The sequence below is a fragment of the Lindgomyces ingoldianus genome (genome assembly GCF_010093535.1).
Source record: "Lindgomyces ingoldianus strain ATCC 200398 unplaced genomic scaffold BDR25scaffold_6, whole genome shotgun sequence".
Taxonomy (NCBI): Eukaryota; Fungi; Ascomycota; class Dothideomycetes; order Pleosporales; family Lindgomycetaceae; genus Lindgomyces; species Lindgomyces ingoldianus.
In genome coordinates this window covers 1,104,209-1,123,782 of record NW_022985167.1, presented here as the reverse complement: position 1 = coordinate 1,123,782, position 19,574 = coordinate 1,104,209, and the positions used below count along the sequence as shown (strand labels likewise).

Below are 19,574 nucleotides of genomic sequence, written 5' to 3'. Positions count from 1 at the left end.
CGCTAGCTGACTCCCGCTGCAGGAATAGCGACGGCTGGCCCGCGATAGTGGAGGTAGTAGAGTACAGGTTGATATTGGGATTGCTGTTGCTGTGGGTGATAGTGGCGTTGCCCGAAGCCTGGCCCTGGAGCATCTGGCTGCTGACGCCGGATACGGTATCTAGATGGCCTAAGTTGGGTGTGGAGTTGAGGTACATGCTGTTGGTATTCCACCAGAGCCTTAAGCGTAGTGCATGGAAGTTTGCTGTCTAGATTGTTGAGGTGCTTTAGGGTGCCTCCGAGTCCGTTTAACAACTATGGTTTGATAGCCAGAAGTCGAGGCAGCCAAGTTACTCTGTCTTGACCGATTTTGGAAACTCTAGGGGAAATATTCAAAACATCTGCCATGGGCGCTTGTAAGAGTGGATAAGGCTTGCGTTTCATATAGTTGGACCAGGTTACGGAATGGTTAACGTGTCGAAGCCACTTTGAGGCGGAGTTGCTCCATGCCTTCTTCCAAGACACCACATTCATCTTGACATAAGTAGGAAACTAGCGGGGTTCACCCCCACCGTTGTTCATTCTGAAATGAGGATTGTCTCGCACCTCGAGTCTCAATTTGTGAAACGGCATTTCGACCACCGGGCTTGTCTCCCTGAGCTCGTAATAGACTATATTTAGGGTTCATGAGGAAGATCTATGAAATGGAAATGCAGTCGGCTTGGCAAAACTGGTCGTGTTCGTTTTCATCTTAGATTCAATGGGTTCTGGCTGCTTTGAGAGGGATACACCAGCCAGAGATTTGCCAAGGGCGTCCCTCAATCTAAAAAGTGAGAGGAGGATAGTCCTACAGTCGGACAGTAGTTCCAGGCGGACATTCGTCAGTGACGCGACGCGGAAATCGCCGGCTGAGGTTGGGGTGTTTGCTACAACTGCCTCATTTAGACTAGATCTCAGATCTACGACGGCGATAGACTTGCGACTGGTTGATGTTCTAGGGCGAACCAGTACGGTGGCCGTTGTCTGATATTGAGCTAGAATCCCCTATAGCTAAACCATTAACCATTAACCAAACCAGACCTAGACGGTGGGAGAAAGTAATCCGCACAAACTGTTGGCAATTATGGATAGACGCAAGTCAGTTGTGGCGTTGAGATGGGCTGTCACGAAGCCAGGGAGGTTGAAAGTGCTTAACGGGCACGTTGGCGCTTTCCTTCACCCTATTTCACCTGTTCCCTCATTTCCTTGATCTTGACACTTTGCCCTTTTCCTCTAGCCACAGTAAACTAACAGAATCACCCAAAGAACCTAACATTGCGATCGCCCCTGGCCTTCTTCCTCCCAGATGTGTTGCAGCCCCAAACCATCTTCCTTTTCCTTATCTTTCTCATTTTCTAAACTACAGTCGATAATAAGTGTGCTCCCAACCACTGCCAAACACTACTCAATCAGAAACTATAGGCTCGCATGATTCTAATCCCGTCGTCACCATCATCGTAGCACATAGCGACTGCCATCAACAATCACCGTCCACCACGGACGCACCCACCTAGAAAAAGGAGGGATTGGTTGAACGGAACTGCATTGATGGTACACTACCTACATCAGCAGACACACACGCGCATAACAAAGAAGAAGAACAAGGAAAAGAGAACCAAGCATCTATACCAGCTTCACTTGGAATCAAACAGGAGATCTTAACTCTCGTTCTTTTGAGTAACGGACACTGTACAAGTATAAGACACACACGCACACTTTCACCGGCCCTTTGACTCTTTGTTCTCCCACCAAATGCGATTGCCGTGGCATGGCTTATGATTTCTTGTCTGGCTTGGGAAGCTGATCGAGGATGCTCTTCTGTTTAGGTGGAGAATAGACAATTTTCCTCGTCTTGATTGGTGCCCATTTGTACCTGAATGATATTGTTAGCTAGTGATAAATAACGATTCCAGAAAGCAGTGTTGTTTACCTCTTGACCCAAACGCTGAGCGCAAACAGCACGCTGGTGACAGCTAACACCTTCCAGCCCATCTTCTTCCGCTCATCCATCTCCGGCTCGGCAGACCAGTTCAAGAACTCCACTACATCCTTTGCCATCTGGGAAGAGGTTGCCTTAGTTCCATCTTCGTACTCAACCAGATCGTCATAAAGCACACGAGCCATGGCAATACCGGTGCCGGGGAAATAGGGGTTGAAGTTTAAACCTTCTGGAACAACAGCACCCGCTGGCGGCTCTTCCGGATAGCCCGTCAGCAAGCTGAAGATATAGTCGCAGCCACCGTGCCGCGCCTTAGTTATGAGCGATAGATCTGGGGGCAAAGCACCGTTGTTCGCTGCGCGGGCGGCCTCATCGTTCTTGTAAGGGGCGGGGAGGTAGTCTGAAAGCTTTCCGGGGCGCTTCTCGATGTCACCCACGTCGTTGGGCTCGGTGTCGTATTCATTTTCTTCAGCGAGGGCCTTCGCCTCGTCAACCGTCATGATGTTACCGACGAGAGAGCGGTAAGGGATTCGAGAGAGGGAATGGCAGGATGCACAGACTTCGCGGTAGACCAGGAATCCGCGGCGGAGGCTAATATTGTACCTCAGTGCTGTTCATCAATTCTATATATCGAGGGGCACTCACGCTTGATGGTCAAATGTCTTGAACCATTTTTGATGTTCCCATGGGTACTGCGTTGGATGAAGACTGCAATGACAATCTGTTAGCTCGATGTTGCTGCCAATCCCCCCAAAGCTCAATATTCCCTCAACGGCTCCATAGCGTCCGATATTACTCACCCTTCTTCCGCCGGCGTCATAGCATCGACATTTCGCCCGTAGAGATGATAATACCAGGCAACTGATCCAACCGCGAACACGGTGGCGCCAGATCCGAGGGCTGTGGTCTTCCAGGCCGAGGCTGCTTCCTCAGCGGTCGAGCTGGATGTCGAGGCAGGACGCTGTACCACCCAATTCGTTAGCAAGAGGGTCAATTGTGCAGAGGAAAGAACTTTAGGGGGCGTTGGGGCTCTGAGGATGGATTCGCGGGAGCTTGTCGAAGCTGAGTGGGATGACCGGGCATCGTACCGTAGCCGTTCTGGAGGTAGCATTGCGGGCTGCAGCACCGGCAGAGCGCGCCGTGCGCAGTGCCGATCGAGCCAACATGTTGATGTGAAGCTGGCTCGGGAACGTCGGGTAGGGGAAACGGTCAATTGGGGCGTGGGTGGAGGTGAAGGTCGTGTAGGAGGTTTTCGGGTGTGAGGGTCAGGAACTTGCTGCCTCTTGGCGTCGTTACTAACATGAACTTACGACTGCTGATTGGTGGGTGAGCGCGGGCCAACTCAACTCTGGCACCTCGATGATATGATGGGTTTTTGGGGAGGGGAGTTTCCTCATCTGATGTGTCCCCTTTTGATAAGATGTATTATGATTAGGTTGCACTAATATAACGAGACTACTATCAAGCACAAGTATCAAAAAGCGTTCCATCATCATCAATCATCTCCTTTCAGATCCCACCCGATCTCTCCCGAACCAAAAACTACCAGAACGTCAGGTGATCAGCAATCCAATCCGTGACATCAAAGAACACATTATGTCGATGAAAGAACGACCTATTCTTTTTGCCAAAAACGTCTGTCGTGGGCATTAGTAAAAAGGGTGGCAACTGAATGAGTGTTGAACTTACACATCGGAACTGTCAACATACAAATCCCTACCTGCACGCTCGCAATAGCAATGAAAACCGGCTTAACCCCGCCCTGAACAATCCAATCGAATCCCTTAAACGTGAGTCCAAAAGAGAATAGATTTTTGAATACGAGGAGACATGTGAAGCCTTCGACAGCCATGTCACCTATGCACATTGTTAGATTGGTTGCAAAGCGTAAGTGTACTAGCGATACTCACGATGTGCGTCAACAATATACAAAGCACTTGACACTGCACCGAGAACCATCCCCATAACCTCCAGCGCAAAGAAAAAGTCCGGCCAAAACCATCCATACTTGGGCATATTCGCCGCTGTCCAGCCGAAGCCATACAGACCTGTGCAGCCGAGGATGAGTTGAGGAATGACAAGCACTAAGCGGAACTCTGGCTCGTAGACTCCGTGATTTAGGCGGGTTAGATATCTGGCGGACCAGTCTGCGAGAAGACCGGAGAGGATAAATCCGAGAAGTGCGCCGACGAAAGCGCCTGTGTACATGTATCCGGTTTCTACTTCACCAAACCAAAGGGGTGGACTCATCATTACGGCGGCGAGGACGACTCCGATCAACACCGTCCATCCAATGAGAGTGCCTTGGATAAGGCAAGCCTATGACTATTAGTAGGGAAGGAGAAGTGGGGAGGTGTATGTCATACCCAGAGTATTCCTGGGTGGAAGAAGAGAGGGAAAGGCCTCAACAACAAATGAAGATATCTCTCATCAGTCTTCCTCCCGTTAAACGGCATCAAACTCTGCTTCCACGTCGCCATCGGGCGTGGAGTAGTCTGACCCCCGACTCCATGCACACTATCCCTTCCCTCTGGCTTCTCCACATCTCCATTAGTCGCACAGCCCGACTCTCCAGAGTTTGCCCTAGTCTCTGGCTTATCTTGCGTAATCAAATTCCCCATCGTGTCAATATCGAATCGTTGCTCCCTCTTGAAACTTGTTTCTGGTACGAAGAAAATGACGAATGGTAACATGACTGCCGCGAAAATAGCCACGAAATAGAACGTCCACTTATATCCCATCGTGTCCGCAATCTTTCCGACCAACACCGGCGTGAAAAATGCCCCCCCAAAAAGAGCAAGATTTGACAAGGCCATCCGGATACCTCTCTGGTGGACATGATATAAGTCTCCAACACTGGCGTTGACGAGCGCTTCAAACGGCGCAAGACCAATGCCTTGGAATATCCGCGCCCACAGAAGCGATTTGTAGTTTTTCTTGCTCGAGCCACCCCATGCGGTGCTGATGATAACGATTATGGTGCCCAACAGGTAGAGGTGTCGCTTGCCCCATATCCTAGCCGACGGTACAAATAAAAAACCTGCTAAACCCACGCCCAGAAGATGGTAACCTGTAAGTAAAGCCATTTCGGTGAAAGTACGCCCAAAAGAGAGCGTGAGCGAAAAGGTGTTGGCGGCTAGGAGCGGGGACAGCGTCGCGGCGATGACAGAAGTGAGGGAGAGGATCAACACGATGCAGTCGCGCTTCCATAGTGACCAGTTCTAATATGATCAGTCTTGTGCGAAGCGTTGGACTTGTAGTTTCATACTAGAGGATCGTTGGGGTCATCGGAAGGCTGAGGGACGAGGAGTATCTGTCCGGTGGCATCATATTTGAGACTCGCATCGCGCGCAAAAGCATGCTCTGTCTCTTGTCTTCTGTCATCTTCAAGGACTAGAGCAGTTCCTGCATTGCATCATCAGCATCATGTTGCGCGGCTGCACGCTCTGTTGGAAGCTACCTGGAACATGCTCAAGCTTGTTGTCCTCAAGGATGCCGAGGCCCATTGTGGGGTATGCACATGAAGTAGGAAGCAAATCTAGGAATCAGAGAAGAGGAACTGTGTCACATAATGAGCAATGAGAGGAGGTGGGTTGAGTCCATGAAGCTTCTCTGTAGCTGGAGCGGGTGTCTTGATTGAAAGACGGGGCAGCGGTTGAGATCTGGAGGAGCGCCACTTTCACGAGACCAATCAGTTTGTTGCCTGACGAAGACGCAGGGTCGCGCCGGGAAACCCAACCTATGAACATGAAGGATTCCCGAGCATCTCATTCTGCGATCATCAAATGATATCGACAAACTGCTCTCTCTCTTTATGCTCAGCTTCCACCTTTTGAGGTCTGCGAACCCAATTCGTCAACCGATCAGCGTTCCACTATGCCGCATCCAAGAAACCAGTCACAAGACGCTTCATGAGGAAATAACAATTCGATGTTGGTATTCAATCTCGCTGTACAATAGGTACTTGGTTCCCCGATCCAATATCAATCAACCGTCGCCCAGATTCTCCAGAGGTCCAATCTAAGCCATCGAGGATTCCCAGCGCCCATTTCCAATTCTCCCAAAACCATCATTGGTACCTAGCCTATGGTATAGAGAAGCCAAATCACAAGATAACGCCAGAGCCAAGCCAACCCCTTTATAAACAGGATTCCTCCCATCCCATTCTTGGGAAGACAAATGAGCGAAAATCAGTGCAAAGCCATGCCCAAACGCCACAAAACAGAGTCACCCAAACCGTCCCCTGAGGCCATTTCTGCTCCGGTTACCCACACTGTGATCCCCTCAAGATCTGGTATCATTTGAAAATCAATGTGGTCGAGAACCTAGAAAGGAGGTGCACTAAAACCCCGTTCCTGGTGCCCTGATCAGAAGGAGAGAATAGGGTGTGTAAAAACTAGGACGCGGGTGAACTCAAAGTGGATGCAAAAATAATGAACACAAGAGACAACAAAAATTTAGGGGAGAGGTGCCACTTTGCAGCCCGTGGAACGCCTCCCCATGAAACTCCGCCAAAATGCAATGCACATGCAGGGAAACTTCTGTATGCTAATGCAGTGAGGTTCTCGTTAAGACGCAAAGAAATCCACGAATTGGACAACTGATCGGCACCCAATGGGTGTGAAATGGTAGCACTGCATATCGTGATTGGGCCGGGGGGAAATTCACCTCGCAGTGCCCTGAGATGATGGAGACCCACGGCTTGGGGGGTGCGGAGCGGGCGCGCTAGTGATCGATGCACGTTTTACAGCTTTCTGCATCTCGATCTTTTTCTTAAGTGCCCTGTGTCTGGTTCTCATACTTTCCAAGACTGTTCAAGATCAGTACAATGTCTAGACCCAGGGAATGCAATAGACTTACGCTTTTGGATTGACTTCCGGTCTTCTGACTCTAATCCGTTGATCTCCTCACCATCGACCTTTCCTCTAGGGTTGTCGTCTTCTTCTTCGAGGACAGCCTCCAGCATGAGAATCGCAGTGCTGTAGTTTAGCTCACAACCAGGTAGATCTGTGCCAACAAGCTCGTTGACAGCGGCGGTTCGGCTCATCTCTAATGCTCGATCATACATTAACTTCTCGGCTGTGACTCCGGTAGTCAGAAGAATGTTCTCAGCAGAGCCGATAGTTGTAGCGGACCCGGACGCGGTGGAGTGATTTTGAGGGTGGCCTGGATGGTCGACGGGTACTTGCTGCTGAGCTTGCTTGAGCTTGCGTGCGACAATTTCCGACTTATGGCAGCATTCGTTGAAGCGATCCCGAAGCCACGAGACAACTCGGTTTAAACGTTCTGTATACGCGGACGGTCGATTGCCACTCTCGGGAGAAGGGTTGCTTCGAGCGCGGCGCGTCCACCAATTGCCTGCGATATCCATAGCTTTGTTGAGCATTGCCAGCGATTTGACATAAAGCACAAGGGCTTCCTCAGAAATGGTCAAAACGGCGTCTGGTGTCAAATCATCGTCATCGTCGTCATCTTCACCATCACCACTCGGTTTCCTGACCATTCCAGTCGGACCAATACCAAGACCTTGATCGCTAGGCGTGATCGGTACGAGCTGTTTATATTTAACCTCCGCGAAGCCATACACGACATGGCTAAGCTGCGCAAGCTCTTCTACCTTCTTGATCATAAGTGCGTCTTCGTCTTTGCTGGTGGTCTTTCCGCCATCTCCAACAAGAAGAAGGCTACTCTGCGCCGTTGGATAAACAGGGTACGCTGGATAGTTCTGAGGTGGAGATACGCCCTTCAACATAGGTGGAGAAAGCCCAAGACCTCGAATATTGACCATGTTCATCGCCTTAGACAATGCGGAAGTTGCGCTCTCAAAGCTTGGCCGATAGCGACGCTCGTAGGAACCGTTTCGCTGATGCAAGGGGGCTTGCCGCTGCTGCTGAATCTGAATCGCCCTTGATGGAACTGTTGCGCCTGCTGTAGAAGTAGGAGACCCTTGAGTCGTGGTTCGTCGTTTCATCGTAGCATCGCGAATTCCCTTTGTGTTTTGTGGGCTAGCAGCAATTTCGTCCGCCAAAGCATCAATCTCCACTCGCCGTTTCTCAACAAGCACGTAGTCCCTCTCGAAAGCGATGTCTTGGGCGGCCCGTTCCGCAGCTTCTCTCATAGCATTGATCTCCGTCCGCTGTGGAATCCGCTCTCGTTCGAGGTGTTCTTTGAGTCCGGATGCGGCAGGAGAGGGTTCTTCACGGCTATAGCGTCGGGTCGCAGTGGCACTTGTGGGAATTGCATTACGGTCCTGCAACATAGCTGGGCGGACAGGCGCTGTAGCTGCATTAGTGATTGTCGGACGTCGCTCACGCACAGGAGTGTGTTGGTCAACGGTCGAGAGAGGGGTGTTGCTCAGCCTTCGGATTGAGCTCGGTCGTGGAGGAGTTCCGTGATATTGTCCTGAGTTGGGCCGAGAACTCGGTCGTGATGGTGGGGTCGTTCCATAGGGAGTCCGCTCCCTTGGTGACTGCGAGTATGGGCTCTCTTGTGCGCGTCGATCAGTCTCGGTTGGTGCTGGTTGATTTCGCCTACGCGGAGCGACGGGTTCGGGTTCAAAAGGCTGTGGGAGGTCTTCATCAACAAGGCCGGGTATATTGTCTTGAATGACTGGGTCAGAGAAAAAGCTATCATAGGACATCCTCTCCAGTGGTTTTCGTTTCAAGAGGGCGCGGATAAGATTCTTCATCGCTCTGCTGGCTATAATTCCTTCGGTGAACTTGATGTGGTCTTTGCGATCTTCAATCTTTCGGAGAAGCTCAACATGGTTGTTTGCTCTGAAAGGTGGCCTCGCGCACATCATCTCAAACAAGACAGTTCCTACAGACCAAAGATCAGCTTTCGCATCGTATTTCTCGTAGCGCAGAATTTCAGGAGCCATGTAGAGTGGTGATCCACAGAGGGTCTCCGCCAATGACGTTGTTGGCAAGATTCGGGCAAAACCGAAGTCGGCAATCTTGAGCATTGGAAGGGACTCAACACCAGTGGCAGGTATCAAGGAGTTCGCATCGGCAGCCAGAGGCATGCGCTCAATAGTCCCACTCTGTGAGTAATACAGCGATGAGGGGTTTAGCAGGAGGTTCTGTGGCTTTAGATCACGATGGATATAGTTTTTTGACCGCAAAAACTCAAGAGCGCTGGCCATTTGCTTTGCGAAATGCCTCACAATGACCTCATTAAGGCCTCCCACAGCAGGGTTTGGGTATTTCTCGACCATGCGTTGGGTTTGTGGGTGGTTCACTAAGTCGGCGCGCTTCTTGATGAAGGACGACAGGTCTCCAAGCTCGCAGAACTCCATTATGATGTGCATTCGGGAGGGGGATTCCTGGCAGTCGATGAGAGCGACAATGTGAGGGTGGTGAAGGCTCCGCAATATTGATATCTCGGAAACTAGATTATCTTTGAGCTTCTTGTTCAGTTTGTTCATGTTGACAGATTTGATGGCGACGGAAGCTCGTTTCTCCTAATAGGCGCGCCCATGTTAGCATTGCTTCCATCTCGAAGTACACACTAATAAACGCAGGCCCCAAGGTATACGGTACAAGATTGGGGAGAGGTTAAGGAGAGGGCACAACGAACAATATGTATGCCTCGATATACCTCCGCGAAGCTTCCCTTCCCGATGTGGTCCATCCGCCTAAACTGGCCGATAGTCTGCTCCGCCATGTTGGAAGACGATTGTGCCGTCGACAGCGACCTCCGCTGCTTGAACGGAGAATTCGGGGTTGCCATGTTGGCGGGGCCCCAGGTGGCCGGTGTAGTCCTGCTCCCTTATATCTCGGCGTTTAGCTACCAACAAAGATGCGGGTACAAAGTAGCGGTAAGGGCGTTGCACATGTATGTCGATAATTTTTTATAAAGGAGTGTTGGAGCCAAGATATGTCGGCGGTGCTGTAGAGGTTCGAGGTTCGAGACGATGAGGTGACAAGAGGTACAGGGGACGGGGGTGCGACTGCGGCTATTAGTCGACGTGTTTATAGATGATGCAGGCAGTAGCGGCGTCGAATCGGGGATGCGGCTAGAGCACGCTGGGGCTGGGTGCCAGGCTGTAGCTTGAGGGTGCTGGGGTGGGCCGTCGAGACCTGGATGAACGAATGGAAGTGGGTGGTGGCAGGCAGCCAAAAGATGGGGCGCAGGAGGGGTGCAAAGAAGGAAAAACAGGCGCAACCAGGGGAAAACGAATAAACACAATAAGAGGGAGGTGGTAGAAGGGAAGAAGAGGAGTTCGTAGGCGGAGTGAGTGTTGAGGAGGAGAGAAACAGCGGCGCGAGAGAGCTGGGTGAAGGTGTGATGGCTCGCAATGACTGGGAGCTTGATTTAGCGGCTTGGCGAGCTGTTATCCTGCCTTATCGGACAAGACACACTCGGGCCTACACTGGCATGACGGGCAAGGTCCCACCACCGACGCGAGAGCGAGAGAGACGCAAGTCACGACAAGTCAACAGCATTCTCTGCGTCTCAGTTCTCTGCTGCGCCGTCGCTGTCCCGTGGGCGGGTTCTTGTCCTGAGTCTGAGCAGGAGGCGACTCGTGGACGTACCCCTCCCGCAACAATTCCAAGGCGCAATCAAGTGACACGTCCTGAGGCCTCGAGCTCGATCGCGAATAATGACGAACCCCATTGAGCCCGTCTGCAGCATGCAATTCGCCGCCGCTCGCGCCCTGTGCCACCGCGAAATCGCACTCTTCCTGTCACCAGGACCAGTCTTCGGCGCAGCCGCACGTGCGCCCAGCAGTCCGTTCGAAGGTTCCAAGGTTGACTTATGACTTCACCTCCTGTTACAGCGGTTGGTTGAGCAGGAGTGAGGAGTGAGTAGTGAGTAGAACGCGTACCTGCGACAACGATAGTGGCGGGAAGCTTTCCCTTCCATGTCGAAACAGGAACCTGAACTCTGCTGTGTACTTGCATGCCCTCAAGGAGACGATCACTCTGCAAAAACACGCCGCTTCACATTGAGGAAGACTAGCCGGCTTGCTTGATCCAGCAACCCAAAACTTGACTGCATCGGCGTTCACTCCGAGCCCACCAATAGCGCTCCTCACAGCGGCGCCTGCGAGTGCAGTTCCTCAAATTGTCTCCGTTCCCTGAGTCTAGCTGCAACTATGCTTATCGTGGGGTAATATCTGTTTGCCGCGGCCGTCTGCACGCAGTGATAGGACTAGGACGAGCAATATCACCCCCACAGCAACGCTTCGCTCTGATTTCTGCTGCACGCCGACGATCACATCGCATCGTGGGCATCATCGCGCCACCCACACCCAAGGTAATCCCGACCGACTGGTGCATATGTGGCAAGCGCAGCCGACCTGAGCAGGACGTCCACCAACGTCTTGTGCAAGCCTCGCGCGCCCAGTTTGAGCAGGTGTCGTGTGAGGATCTCAATCCGATATGATCCGACGGTTTATTATAACGTCTAATACATAATATAGCCCCAAAATAAGACTGCAGTAGTAGTAGCCGTCTTACTCGATCTCGAACTTAAGCTTCAGGTGACATCTCACGAAGAATCCGATAACGGCGGCTGATTATCTCTCGAATCGGCCGAACGCTCTCAAGACCACATACTCATTCGTCAGCCAGTTCTTCCATCGCGACCTCCGTCTTACCTCAAAGCCTCGAACCTCAGAGATCGTATGACAAGCTCCAGGATCTATAATCGCAGGACACCACTTTTGAACAACAATAGGACACCCTTAACTCTCATCTCCAGCCGACTTCGCCAGACTCCGCCGACTACCTGACTGTTCGGCCAAAATAATAGGCTAGCTGCACAATCTCAAAGTGCTACGGAACTCAGCCCGGAACATATTTTACGGCAACCATCGTACGACGATAGAGATAACGACTTCAACTCGAGTTCAAGGTCGTTCAAATCTGTCTACCGCGCTAAGCTCGCCTGCGGTATCTCGGCTCCGTTCTATTACCTGTCGAAGCCCATCTGTCTCCCATGTGAAGATGATCTCGGAGTCCCGCGACTTAGAAGAAATATGTACCAGTTTAGTTCATTGTTCCGAAGACCCAATATCAATTGCCCGAGTCAAGATTGTTGTCCCAAGGGGAACTAAAACAGGGCTATCTTCCCAACCTATGATCCATGTCTTACCACGTGCGTAGCACACTTGGTCATCCATCTTTGCTGAGCCTCACCACAACCACATGCACTACCCAATATCTTACAGAGCCGCAAAACTCACCCACATGCGCATTCCCTAATATCGTACAGAGCCTCAGACCGCAGTGAAATATCTCTAAGAAGAATCACAAGTCACATTCCCCTTCATCTCATGCCCATACCAAGCTGGGCCAAATCATACCCAACCTAAAGCCAAACCCGGATCCAGATTCAGCGTCTATGTTCTAGCTTTTTATTACCCAAACCAAAATAAGGGCATGGAAGCAGTGGTACACCTGCAGCTCCCCGTGAGTGATATAATAAACGCCAAAACGCCATGCAATGCCCGTGGAAATCTTACATCGAAATCTAAAGCCCAACCCCTCTAACCAGTAGCCATAAGACAACCGGCACAACCACATTATCATTCCCACCTGTCAGCACCGCCTCATTAAGACTCGCGCCTACCGCACACACCGCCGCCTTACCTACCACACCCACCCACTCCGTCACGCCTCCAAATCTAAACCCTCCGTCTACGTCACCGCCATCCCACTGACCAAGTCTAAGCCACACTTTCCCAAACAGGAGACCGAGCGTGACAGCCACAGCAAAAGCCAGAGAGCCTTCGAGACTCTTGCCGCCTGCCCAAGGCCACTTGCGGCGGCCGTATCGACGTCCGATTAACGAGGCTGCGGCATCGCCCATGCCGACGCAGACAACACCAGCCACCATACTGACATCTCTTGTCTTGACTTCCCAACCCGTCCAGGGGGCTTGACCGATACGGTCCACACCTGCGAGAGAAAGCCACAGGGGAATCGCACACCCAATCAACAGGAAAATATGCGACACCACCACGGGCCCGCGTAAATCACGGCCATCAACATACGGCGTCAGAAAATTCGCCAGGGGTCGTGAGAGCGGTGGAAGCTGCGACGCGCGGATGAGATCGAGGAGGAGGAAGATTGCGAGGACGAGGGAGAGGGCGAGAGCGACGAATGTCGGATCTAGGTAGATGGTGGGGAGGAGCATGGCGACCATCATGCCGTGGAAGACTTTACGGCGTGTATCGACCTCGACGACGGAGGAGAGACTAAATAAGACGATGAGGCCGATGCTAATGATGCTGAGGCAGTAGGCACAGAGGAGGAGCCGGATGTTGGCTTCGCCGACTATGAAGCGGCGAATGTGTTCTGCGAGGCCGAGGTGCTGGGACTGGGCCATGTGGTCGGGATCGTGGAGAGGCGGGAGCGGGATCCAAGACGCGAGGTTCCAGTTTACGACTTGGAAGCGGAGCGGTTGGATGTTTCCGAAGAGGTAGCCTATTGCCCATCCAAATGGTTCGTGGTTGTAGAGACCATACTTGCCGACCATATAACGGATGGGGAGAAGGATGATCAGCGATACTGTGAGATAGAAGTATCCAGCGTAAAACCATTTCCTGATGGCTGCTTGTGCAGGAGTGAGCGAGAGGAAGGACTGGGCTATTGACTTCGAGCGTCGACGTGTTGAATGATGTCGAGATGTATGATAAGGAGAAGGGAGACAAGGAAGGGTATTCCGACGCCTAGGTAACGCTTTCTGATCTGAATCATCGTTATGTTCCGAAATATCTAGCTGCTTCGGCTCAACGGCCGATCTTGTCTCACTTTCATTCGCGAGTATCGACCCATTTCGCATTGAGTCCAAAATACTCAACTTTAAGCTCTTAGTTTTCTGAAGAGGATTCTGAAGCATGGGATCATCTTCATCCGCGTCGCTATCGGACAGTCTTCCACCAACGCTCTGAGATCGACGGGAGTTCAAAGTTTCATTCAACACCTGCAGAAAAGACTGCCGTGTTTTGATAATCTGCCCAGCGTGTCTGAATCTCCATCTGGGAATCCTTGCTAACGCAACCCCCCATTTGAGAACTTTACCACAGAGCACGAAAATCCCAACTCCGCCAAGCCAGAGTAATGTCTTCTGTATCTCAGCCTGCGGTGAGTTTGCGAAAAGATATAGATTTATCAGTCCAATGGAAAGCAGATGAAGCTCTGTAGGAAGTAAACTAGTAGTGGTGAGGTAGTGTAAAGGGGGAAGAAGGGCCTGATGGAGAGCGAATAGGCTGACTAGTGTCTCGGGGTGGAGGCCTTCCGGGGGAGGTAGTTTAAGCATGTATGGTATTGGCGGGGATTTTTTGGAAGGTATTTCTGTGTTCTGAGAGGCGATTAACGGTAGTATGGAGACAAACCAATGAACAGAAGAATATGCACCAGGAGAGCGTCCACATGGAACCAATTGGGAGGGTAATGCAGCCAGTCCAAGTAGAACATTGGGTAACAGAGGTTTTTCAAACGATGGAAGCAGAGATATGGATATTAGAACAGGTAGGGTCGTGGGGTAGAGGATAGGAGCGGGGTCAAAAGCAGCCGGTATTCGAATTTGTTGCCTGAGTCGACGGTTGGAGGGAGGTTCTCGGGTCTTTGAGTATCGCAGAAGTCTTAGTGGATAAAGTGCTAGGACGCCGGACATGACTAGTACGTGTGTGAGAAGCTCTGCTAAAGTTGCATTAGCGAAGGACTCCGGGGATGTGATCGCGATCTGACCTCTATGCCACCGCAACAGTCTCGTCCAGCAAGCACACCCGCGAACAGCCAGCATCCCTATCAATCCAAGAAGCGCAGTTTCGGTAGTCCTCCTTATCAACTCGCTACGCCTCCTCTTCAGGTATTTCTGTCTAGCTGCTCGTACATCATCGTCCGTTGGCGAAGGCCCATCGTTCTGTGACCCATCTCTCCTTGGCCTGAAGTATTCGGTCGAGTACTTACGCCCTTCGTCATCCACTTGCGAGGGTGTCAAAAGCGGGCTCGTCCCGGCATCGTATCCGCTGCCTCTCAGATCACGAAGTCCCTTGCGGGGCCTGACCGGAGGTGCGGGCAGTGCCTTCACAAACCCATAGCCCTCATCATCCGCCTCAGTCCCACTGTCACTCGGAGTGCGAGAGAATTGTTTCCTGGGCTTTCTCCTATCCTCATCCGAAGTTATACGATTCGAGCGTTCGAGCGCAGTCCGAGAGAAGTCATTGCTAGAGGATTCGGTGGATGCTTGGGATCTCTGGAGCTCGGTCTGGCGGCGATGGTATGGATGCGGCGAGCGACGGAACAGCTCTAACGCCTCGATTTCAGATTGTGCGAGTGCCTCTAGCTGAGCATCTGGAGGCTCCAAACACTCAGCCATGGTGTGGGAAAGTGTGGAGTCTTCCCCAAAGGCTTCGAGGTAGGGTTGTTGCGGGCTCAATTCAACAGGAGCGAGGGAATTGACACAAAGTAAAGGAATGAGGAGAAGTCGAGGTTAAGATGCCACATGTTACCAAGTAGGCTAGGGCGACGTCGTTACGTACCAAGGAATACGAGGCTTCACTGACGATTCTCACATGTTTGGACGGTGCCGTGAAGTGTTGAGAGGGCTGACGTTGCCTTTAGTGCAATGATCGACATCCAGCAGGTCCCTGAATCCTCCTGCAGCTGTCTCTGCACACCATATCTCTTTTTGGGCGTAGTGAATGTTAAACTCATGTCACGACTACAGTGATAGTTGAAGGACTAATCCGTAGTTTCATTGTTCATCATTGACGCCTTGAGTCCCCTCAGTAGATTTGCTTTCACTCTTTCTTCTCGCTTAGGTGTGTTATCACTTTATCGAACTTTTCGACCAGCCTTGGCGAAAGTCGCTTCCTGCCGAAGACCGTTCCGTTAGTTGCAAAGCACGTCAAGACGCTAACTAGGACCGGTGTATGCAATTGTTAATCACAATTGTTTCATTTCTATTTGTACATACATCTAACATTGGCTATTCTTCGGTAGAAATGTCATGTTGTATAGTGAACATTCACAAGGTATCACTCCGTCAGCTCAATCGTTGAAGTGTTAGAAGGAGAGTCATTATGCCCTGCCTGTCTATTGCAGGTATCCACGTTCCTTCAACCAAGTTTTGACATCCTCCGAGTCCCTCTCAATCCAAGCTGCCTTCGCGCTGATGGCGTCACAACTCTGGGCGAGGGCCTTGTCGAAGCCCTTTGTACTCTTCTTGGCGAAAAAAGCTTCAATGTCGGCGATCTGGTCTCTATGGGTGAAGCTAGAGGTGGTGATAGATACGACAGAACTCAACATGCTGAGGCTAGGTGGGAGTCTTTTCTCTAGCTCAGCCCAGTTGTCCTTTACCCACTTCCATAAGGCAATGATGCCAGCAGGATGGGTTCGGAGGGCAGAAATGGGCAGATAGATGTCCTGTCCCTTCACATCCTCACTGAGGGACAAGGCAAGCGTCCGTTGGATAAGTTCGGGCGACTTAGCGCGACCTAGGGAACGAAGTGCGGTATTACGCTCGTCGCTAGTCTGGGCATTAAGGGCCTGGTAGAGGATGGCATCGTACTGTTATGTGTCAGCGGGAATCTTGCTAGATCATTTAGTAGGGGTTTACCTCTTCTTTTCCACCGTTACTCAAGGCAATGGCGTAGACACTGCCTCGCAGATTCGGGTGGATAGCTGAGCTGTTCCCTGCCTTGAACTTGTTGAACATGTACAAGGCAGCCTTGACGATGGTTTCATCCTCTGCAATACCAGCGCTTCCAAACATCATGCCTTTGAACTGCTGTTCAAGATGGCCGTCCTGCTCGCTGAACGTCCAACCTAACTCGTGAGCCTTGTCTTTTGAGAGGTCAAGCTGGAATTTCTTTAGGGCATCTCGAATGAGTTCATCCTCGAACATCCAAGCAGAACGGAGAACGCTAATCCGGCTCGTAATCTCTTGCCAAACGACGAATTCGGGCTCAGATTTGAAACTGTCGAGAAGCGATAGAACCCCAGATGTCTTCTGGTAACCAGAAGCAGCCAAAGACCCGGCATCAGCAATCATACCAGCTCGATCTTCTACGGTCAGCAACCCTTCCTTGGCAGCGACGCCCAACTTGCGAAGCCGCTCGGGGGTATAGGAAGTCCGGTAGAGACCAGAGTGATCGGCGTTCAACTTAAAGAAGTCCAAATCTTTGAGTTTGAAGTTCGCCTCGCGAGAGCGGAGGGCGAGCTGCTCATCAACGCCATCTTTGGTGCGAAGTCCAAGGAAGACAGGGAACAAAGTCTGGTCTTCTTCAGGCTTGACATCGGCAGTACGCAGGAAGCGATTCTGCTTAACGTGGATCGAACTAGCACTCAGATCTTCAGTAACAGTGACAACCGGGAATCCAACTTTCTTAGTCCATATGTCCATGACCTTTTCAACATCTTTGCCACTTGCATCGGTCAATGCTGCCCACAGATCTCCAGTTTTAGTGTTTCCATATGCATGTTTCTTGAGATATCGCCGAATACCCTCCATGAAGGTCTCCTCGCCAAGATATTTAGAGATCATGCGCAGAACACAAGATCCTTTAGAGTAGGAAATAGCGTCGAAGATCTGATTGATCTCATCGGCCCGCTTGACTGGAACCTCGATCGGATGGCTGCTACGCAAGGAGTCCAAAGAGAGCGCACTAGCAAGATTATCTGTGACATAGCCCTCCCAGACCTTCCAGTCGGGATAGAAGACGTTGCACGAGTACCAGGACATCCACGTTGCGAAACCCTCGTTCAGCCACAAACCGTCCCAAAAGTCCATGGTGACAAGGTTGCCGAACCACTGATGTGCAAGCTCGTGTTGCACAGTCTCGGCTACCCGCTGCTTTGTCGCAGCGCCGCTAACCTTTTCGTCAATGAGCACATCAACCACGCGGTACGTGATAAGGCCCCAGTTCTCCATTGCCCCAGCACTGAAGTCGGGAATGGCAATCATGTCCATCTTGGGCAGTGGAAATTTGCTATCAAAAGTCTTCTCGTAGAAATCCAATGTCTTGGCAGCGAGTTCCAGCGAGAATCGTCCATGCTCAATGTTCCGGTCCTTTGGAGCATAGACCCTGACAGGCACACGGAAGCTATTAGTCTCGATATAATTGAGTTCTCCAACTATGAAGGCCAAGAGATATGTGGACATGGGCGGGCTCTTGTTGAAAGTCACGGCTTTCCGCTTCCCCCCCGCCATGGCCGAGTCGACCAGTTTCGCCGACTTTACGTCCATGTTGCTCAGACAAGTCATTTTCTCGTCCGCTATCAGAGTAATTGTGAACTCTGCCTTCAACGCCGGCTCGTCAAAACAGGGGAAAGCCCGCCTCGCATCCGTAGGCTCCATCTGCGTGGTAGCCATGTAGGTGGTGGACCCGTCCTCTGCCTTGAACGAAGAGCGGTAGAAGCCCGCCATATTGTCGTTCAAGATCCCGCTGAAGGTGTGGATGAGCTTAGCCTTGCTCCCCCCAGGGATTGTCTTGTCGAATGTAATCTTGGTAATCTGGTTATCCTCATCGTGGACAAGGGTGGGGGAGTCGGCGATGACCTCGTCGCCACAGGAGATCTTGGTCGAGTGGATCTTTAGCTCGGTGCTATTTAAAGAAATGGACGTGGTGTCTTCGATAACATCCAGGCTAATTCTTTTTTTCAGCATACCCCGCAACAAGAGCTTCAAAGGGCTGAAAGAGGAACAGGAACGTACTCGATAATCACTTTACCCTCAAACGTGAACTTTTCGAGATTAGGCTCGAGGGTCAGGTCGTAGTGGACTGGCTTCACATTGGCGGGTAAGATCTCGCGAGCCTTGGAGACGTCCATGGAGGAGTCGTTGACATCTGCGCCGAATTGATGTCGGCACATGTTTCTTCGGTGGGAGCAGTAGCGGACGGTGGTGGAGGAGATTACAAGAGGGGTACGGCGCGGGGCTGAATTTTGCAATCTGCTGGACGTGGTGGTGGGGTGTTTTATGGCCGTCGTGGGGTTGGACCAGTGCAGGAACGAGCGGCGAGAGTCCAGGAATAGCGGTGCGCGGCAAGGTGCGGTGATGGCAGGTCTGGACAAAGACGCAGTTGGCATTGTCACCGCCGGGCACCCCAGGGCGCCGCGGCGGGCGGCGACGCGCACGGCATTCCGCCTGATGGAGCGCATCTACAAACACCAACAAACACCACCTCTTTGCGGTGAATAGCCAGACAATTGGTCGGTGAAGAGGTTTGCAACGGCAGGGAGAGCTGCATGCCGAGGAAAGCCCCGTCACGCACAAGCCACTCGCTTGAAATTCCAAGCACAGGCACGACTCCTCCTCGCCTCTTCCACAACACCGCAAGGAAGACCTCCCGGCACTCTATCTCCCTTCCACAGAGTTGCTGGCTGCTCTGGCGATTGAAATCGTTCGGCCTTGCTAGACTAAATCTCTAGCACACGTTTGAGACTCGCCACGATCACCTCATAAGATGGGCGAGTTATAGAAGATGTGCTACATACGACACCGACACCTCGAAGTTCTCACCTCATTCTCTTGTTCTATTGTTCAGTGACAACACGCCACTCTTCCTCCTCGCATACGCATATCGAAATCTTCTCGTGGCCGCATGACCATGAAAGAAGGTTGGAGCTAAGGCGCGTTTCTTTGGATATCACAGTCGTACA

At 51.6% G+C, this 19,574-nt stretch overlaps 5 protein-coding genes across 5 annotated transcripts; all 5 read right to left on the bottom strand.

Moving 5' to 3' along the window:
* Positions 1-1,543: 1,543 nt before the first annotated feature.
* BDR25DRAFT_301373 (cytochrome c1, mitochondrial precursor) lies at positions 1,544-3,204 on the bottom strand. Its single transcript, XM_033689555.1, has 5 exons — positions 3,045-3,204; positions 2,757-2,917; positions 2,602-2,664; positions 1,948-2,547; positions 1,544-1,890 (listed from the first exon to the last, which is right to left on the bottom strand). The coding sequence occupies exons 1-5, from the start codon at positions 3,120-3,122 to the stop codon at positions 1,791-1,793; spliced, it is 1,002 nt and encodes a 333-aa protein (XP_033551566.1). The 5' UTR covers positions 3,123-3,204; the 3' UTR covers positions 1,544-1,790.
* A 161-nt stretch (positions 3,205-3,365) lies between these two features.
* On the bottom strand, positions 3,366-5,599 carry BDR25DRAFT_280202 (MFS transporter-like protein). The gene is made up of 6 exons (XM_033687796.1): positions 5,417-5,599; positions 5,225-5,361; positions 4,323-5,177; positions 3,867-4,275; positions 3,646-3,813; positions 3,366-3,593 (listed from the first exon to the last, which is right to left on the bottom strand). The coding sequence occupies exons 1-6, from the start codon at positions 5,460-5,462 to the stop codon at positions 3,499-3,501; spliced, it is 1,710 nt and encodes a 569-aa protein (XP_033551565.1). The 5' UTR covers positions 5,463-5,599; the 3' UTR covers positions 3,366-3,498.
* A 991-nt stretch (positions 5,600-6,590) lies between these two features.
* BDR25DRAFT_111536 (Serine/threonine-protein kinase atg1) lies at positions 6,591-9,966 on the bottom strand. The gene is made up of 3 exons (XM_033683578.1): positions 9,535-9,966; positions 6,817-9,418; positions 6,591-6,766 (listed from the first exon to the last, which is right to left on the bottom strand). The coding sequence occupies exons 1-3, from the start codon at positions 9,685-9,687 to the stop codon at positions 6,621-6,623; spliced, it is 2,901 nt and encodes a 966-aa protein (XP_033551564.1). The 5' UTR covers positions 9,688-9,966; the 3' UTR covers positions 6,591-6,620.
* Positions 9,967-12,013: 2,047 nt separating this feature from the next.
* Positions 12,014-15,484, bottom strand: BDR25DRAFT_255090 (uncharacterized protein). Its single transcript, XM_033686338.1, has 2 exons — positions 14,658-15,484; positions 12,014-14,606 (listed from the first exon to the last, which is right to left on the bottom strand). The coding sequence occupies exons 1-2, from the start codon at positions 15,286-15,288 to the stop codon at positions 12,436-12,438; spliced, it is 2,802 nt and encodes a 933-aa protein (XP_033551563.1). The 5' UTR covers positions 15,289-15,484; the 3' UTR covers positions 12,014-12,435.
* A 523-nt stretch (positions 15,485-16,007) lies between these two features.
* Positions 16,008-18,785, bottom strand: BDR25DRAFT_311156 (uncharacterized protein; the record flags this gene model as incomplete). The annotated part of the gene is made up of 3 exons (XM_033691218.1): positions 16,008-16,481; positions 16,531-18,559; positions 18,628-18,785. The coding sequence occupies 3 exons, from the start codon at positions 18,783-18,785 to the stop codon at positions 16,008-16,010; spliced, it is 2,661 nt and encodes an 886-aa protein (XP_033551562.1).
* Between the last annotated feature and the right edge of the window lie 789 nt (positions 18,786-19,574).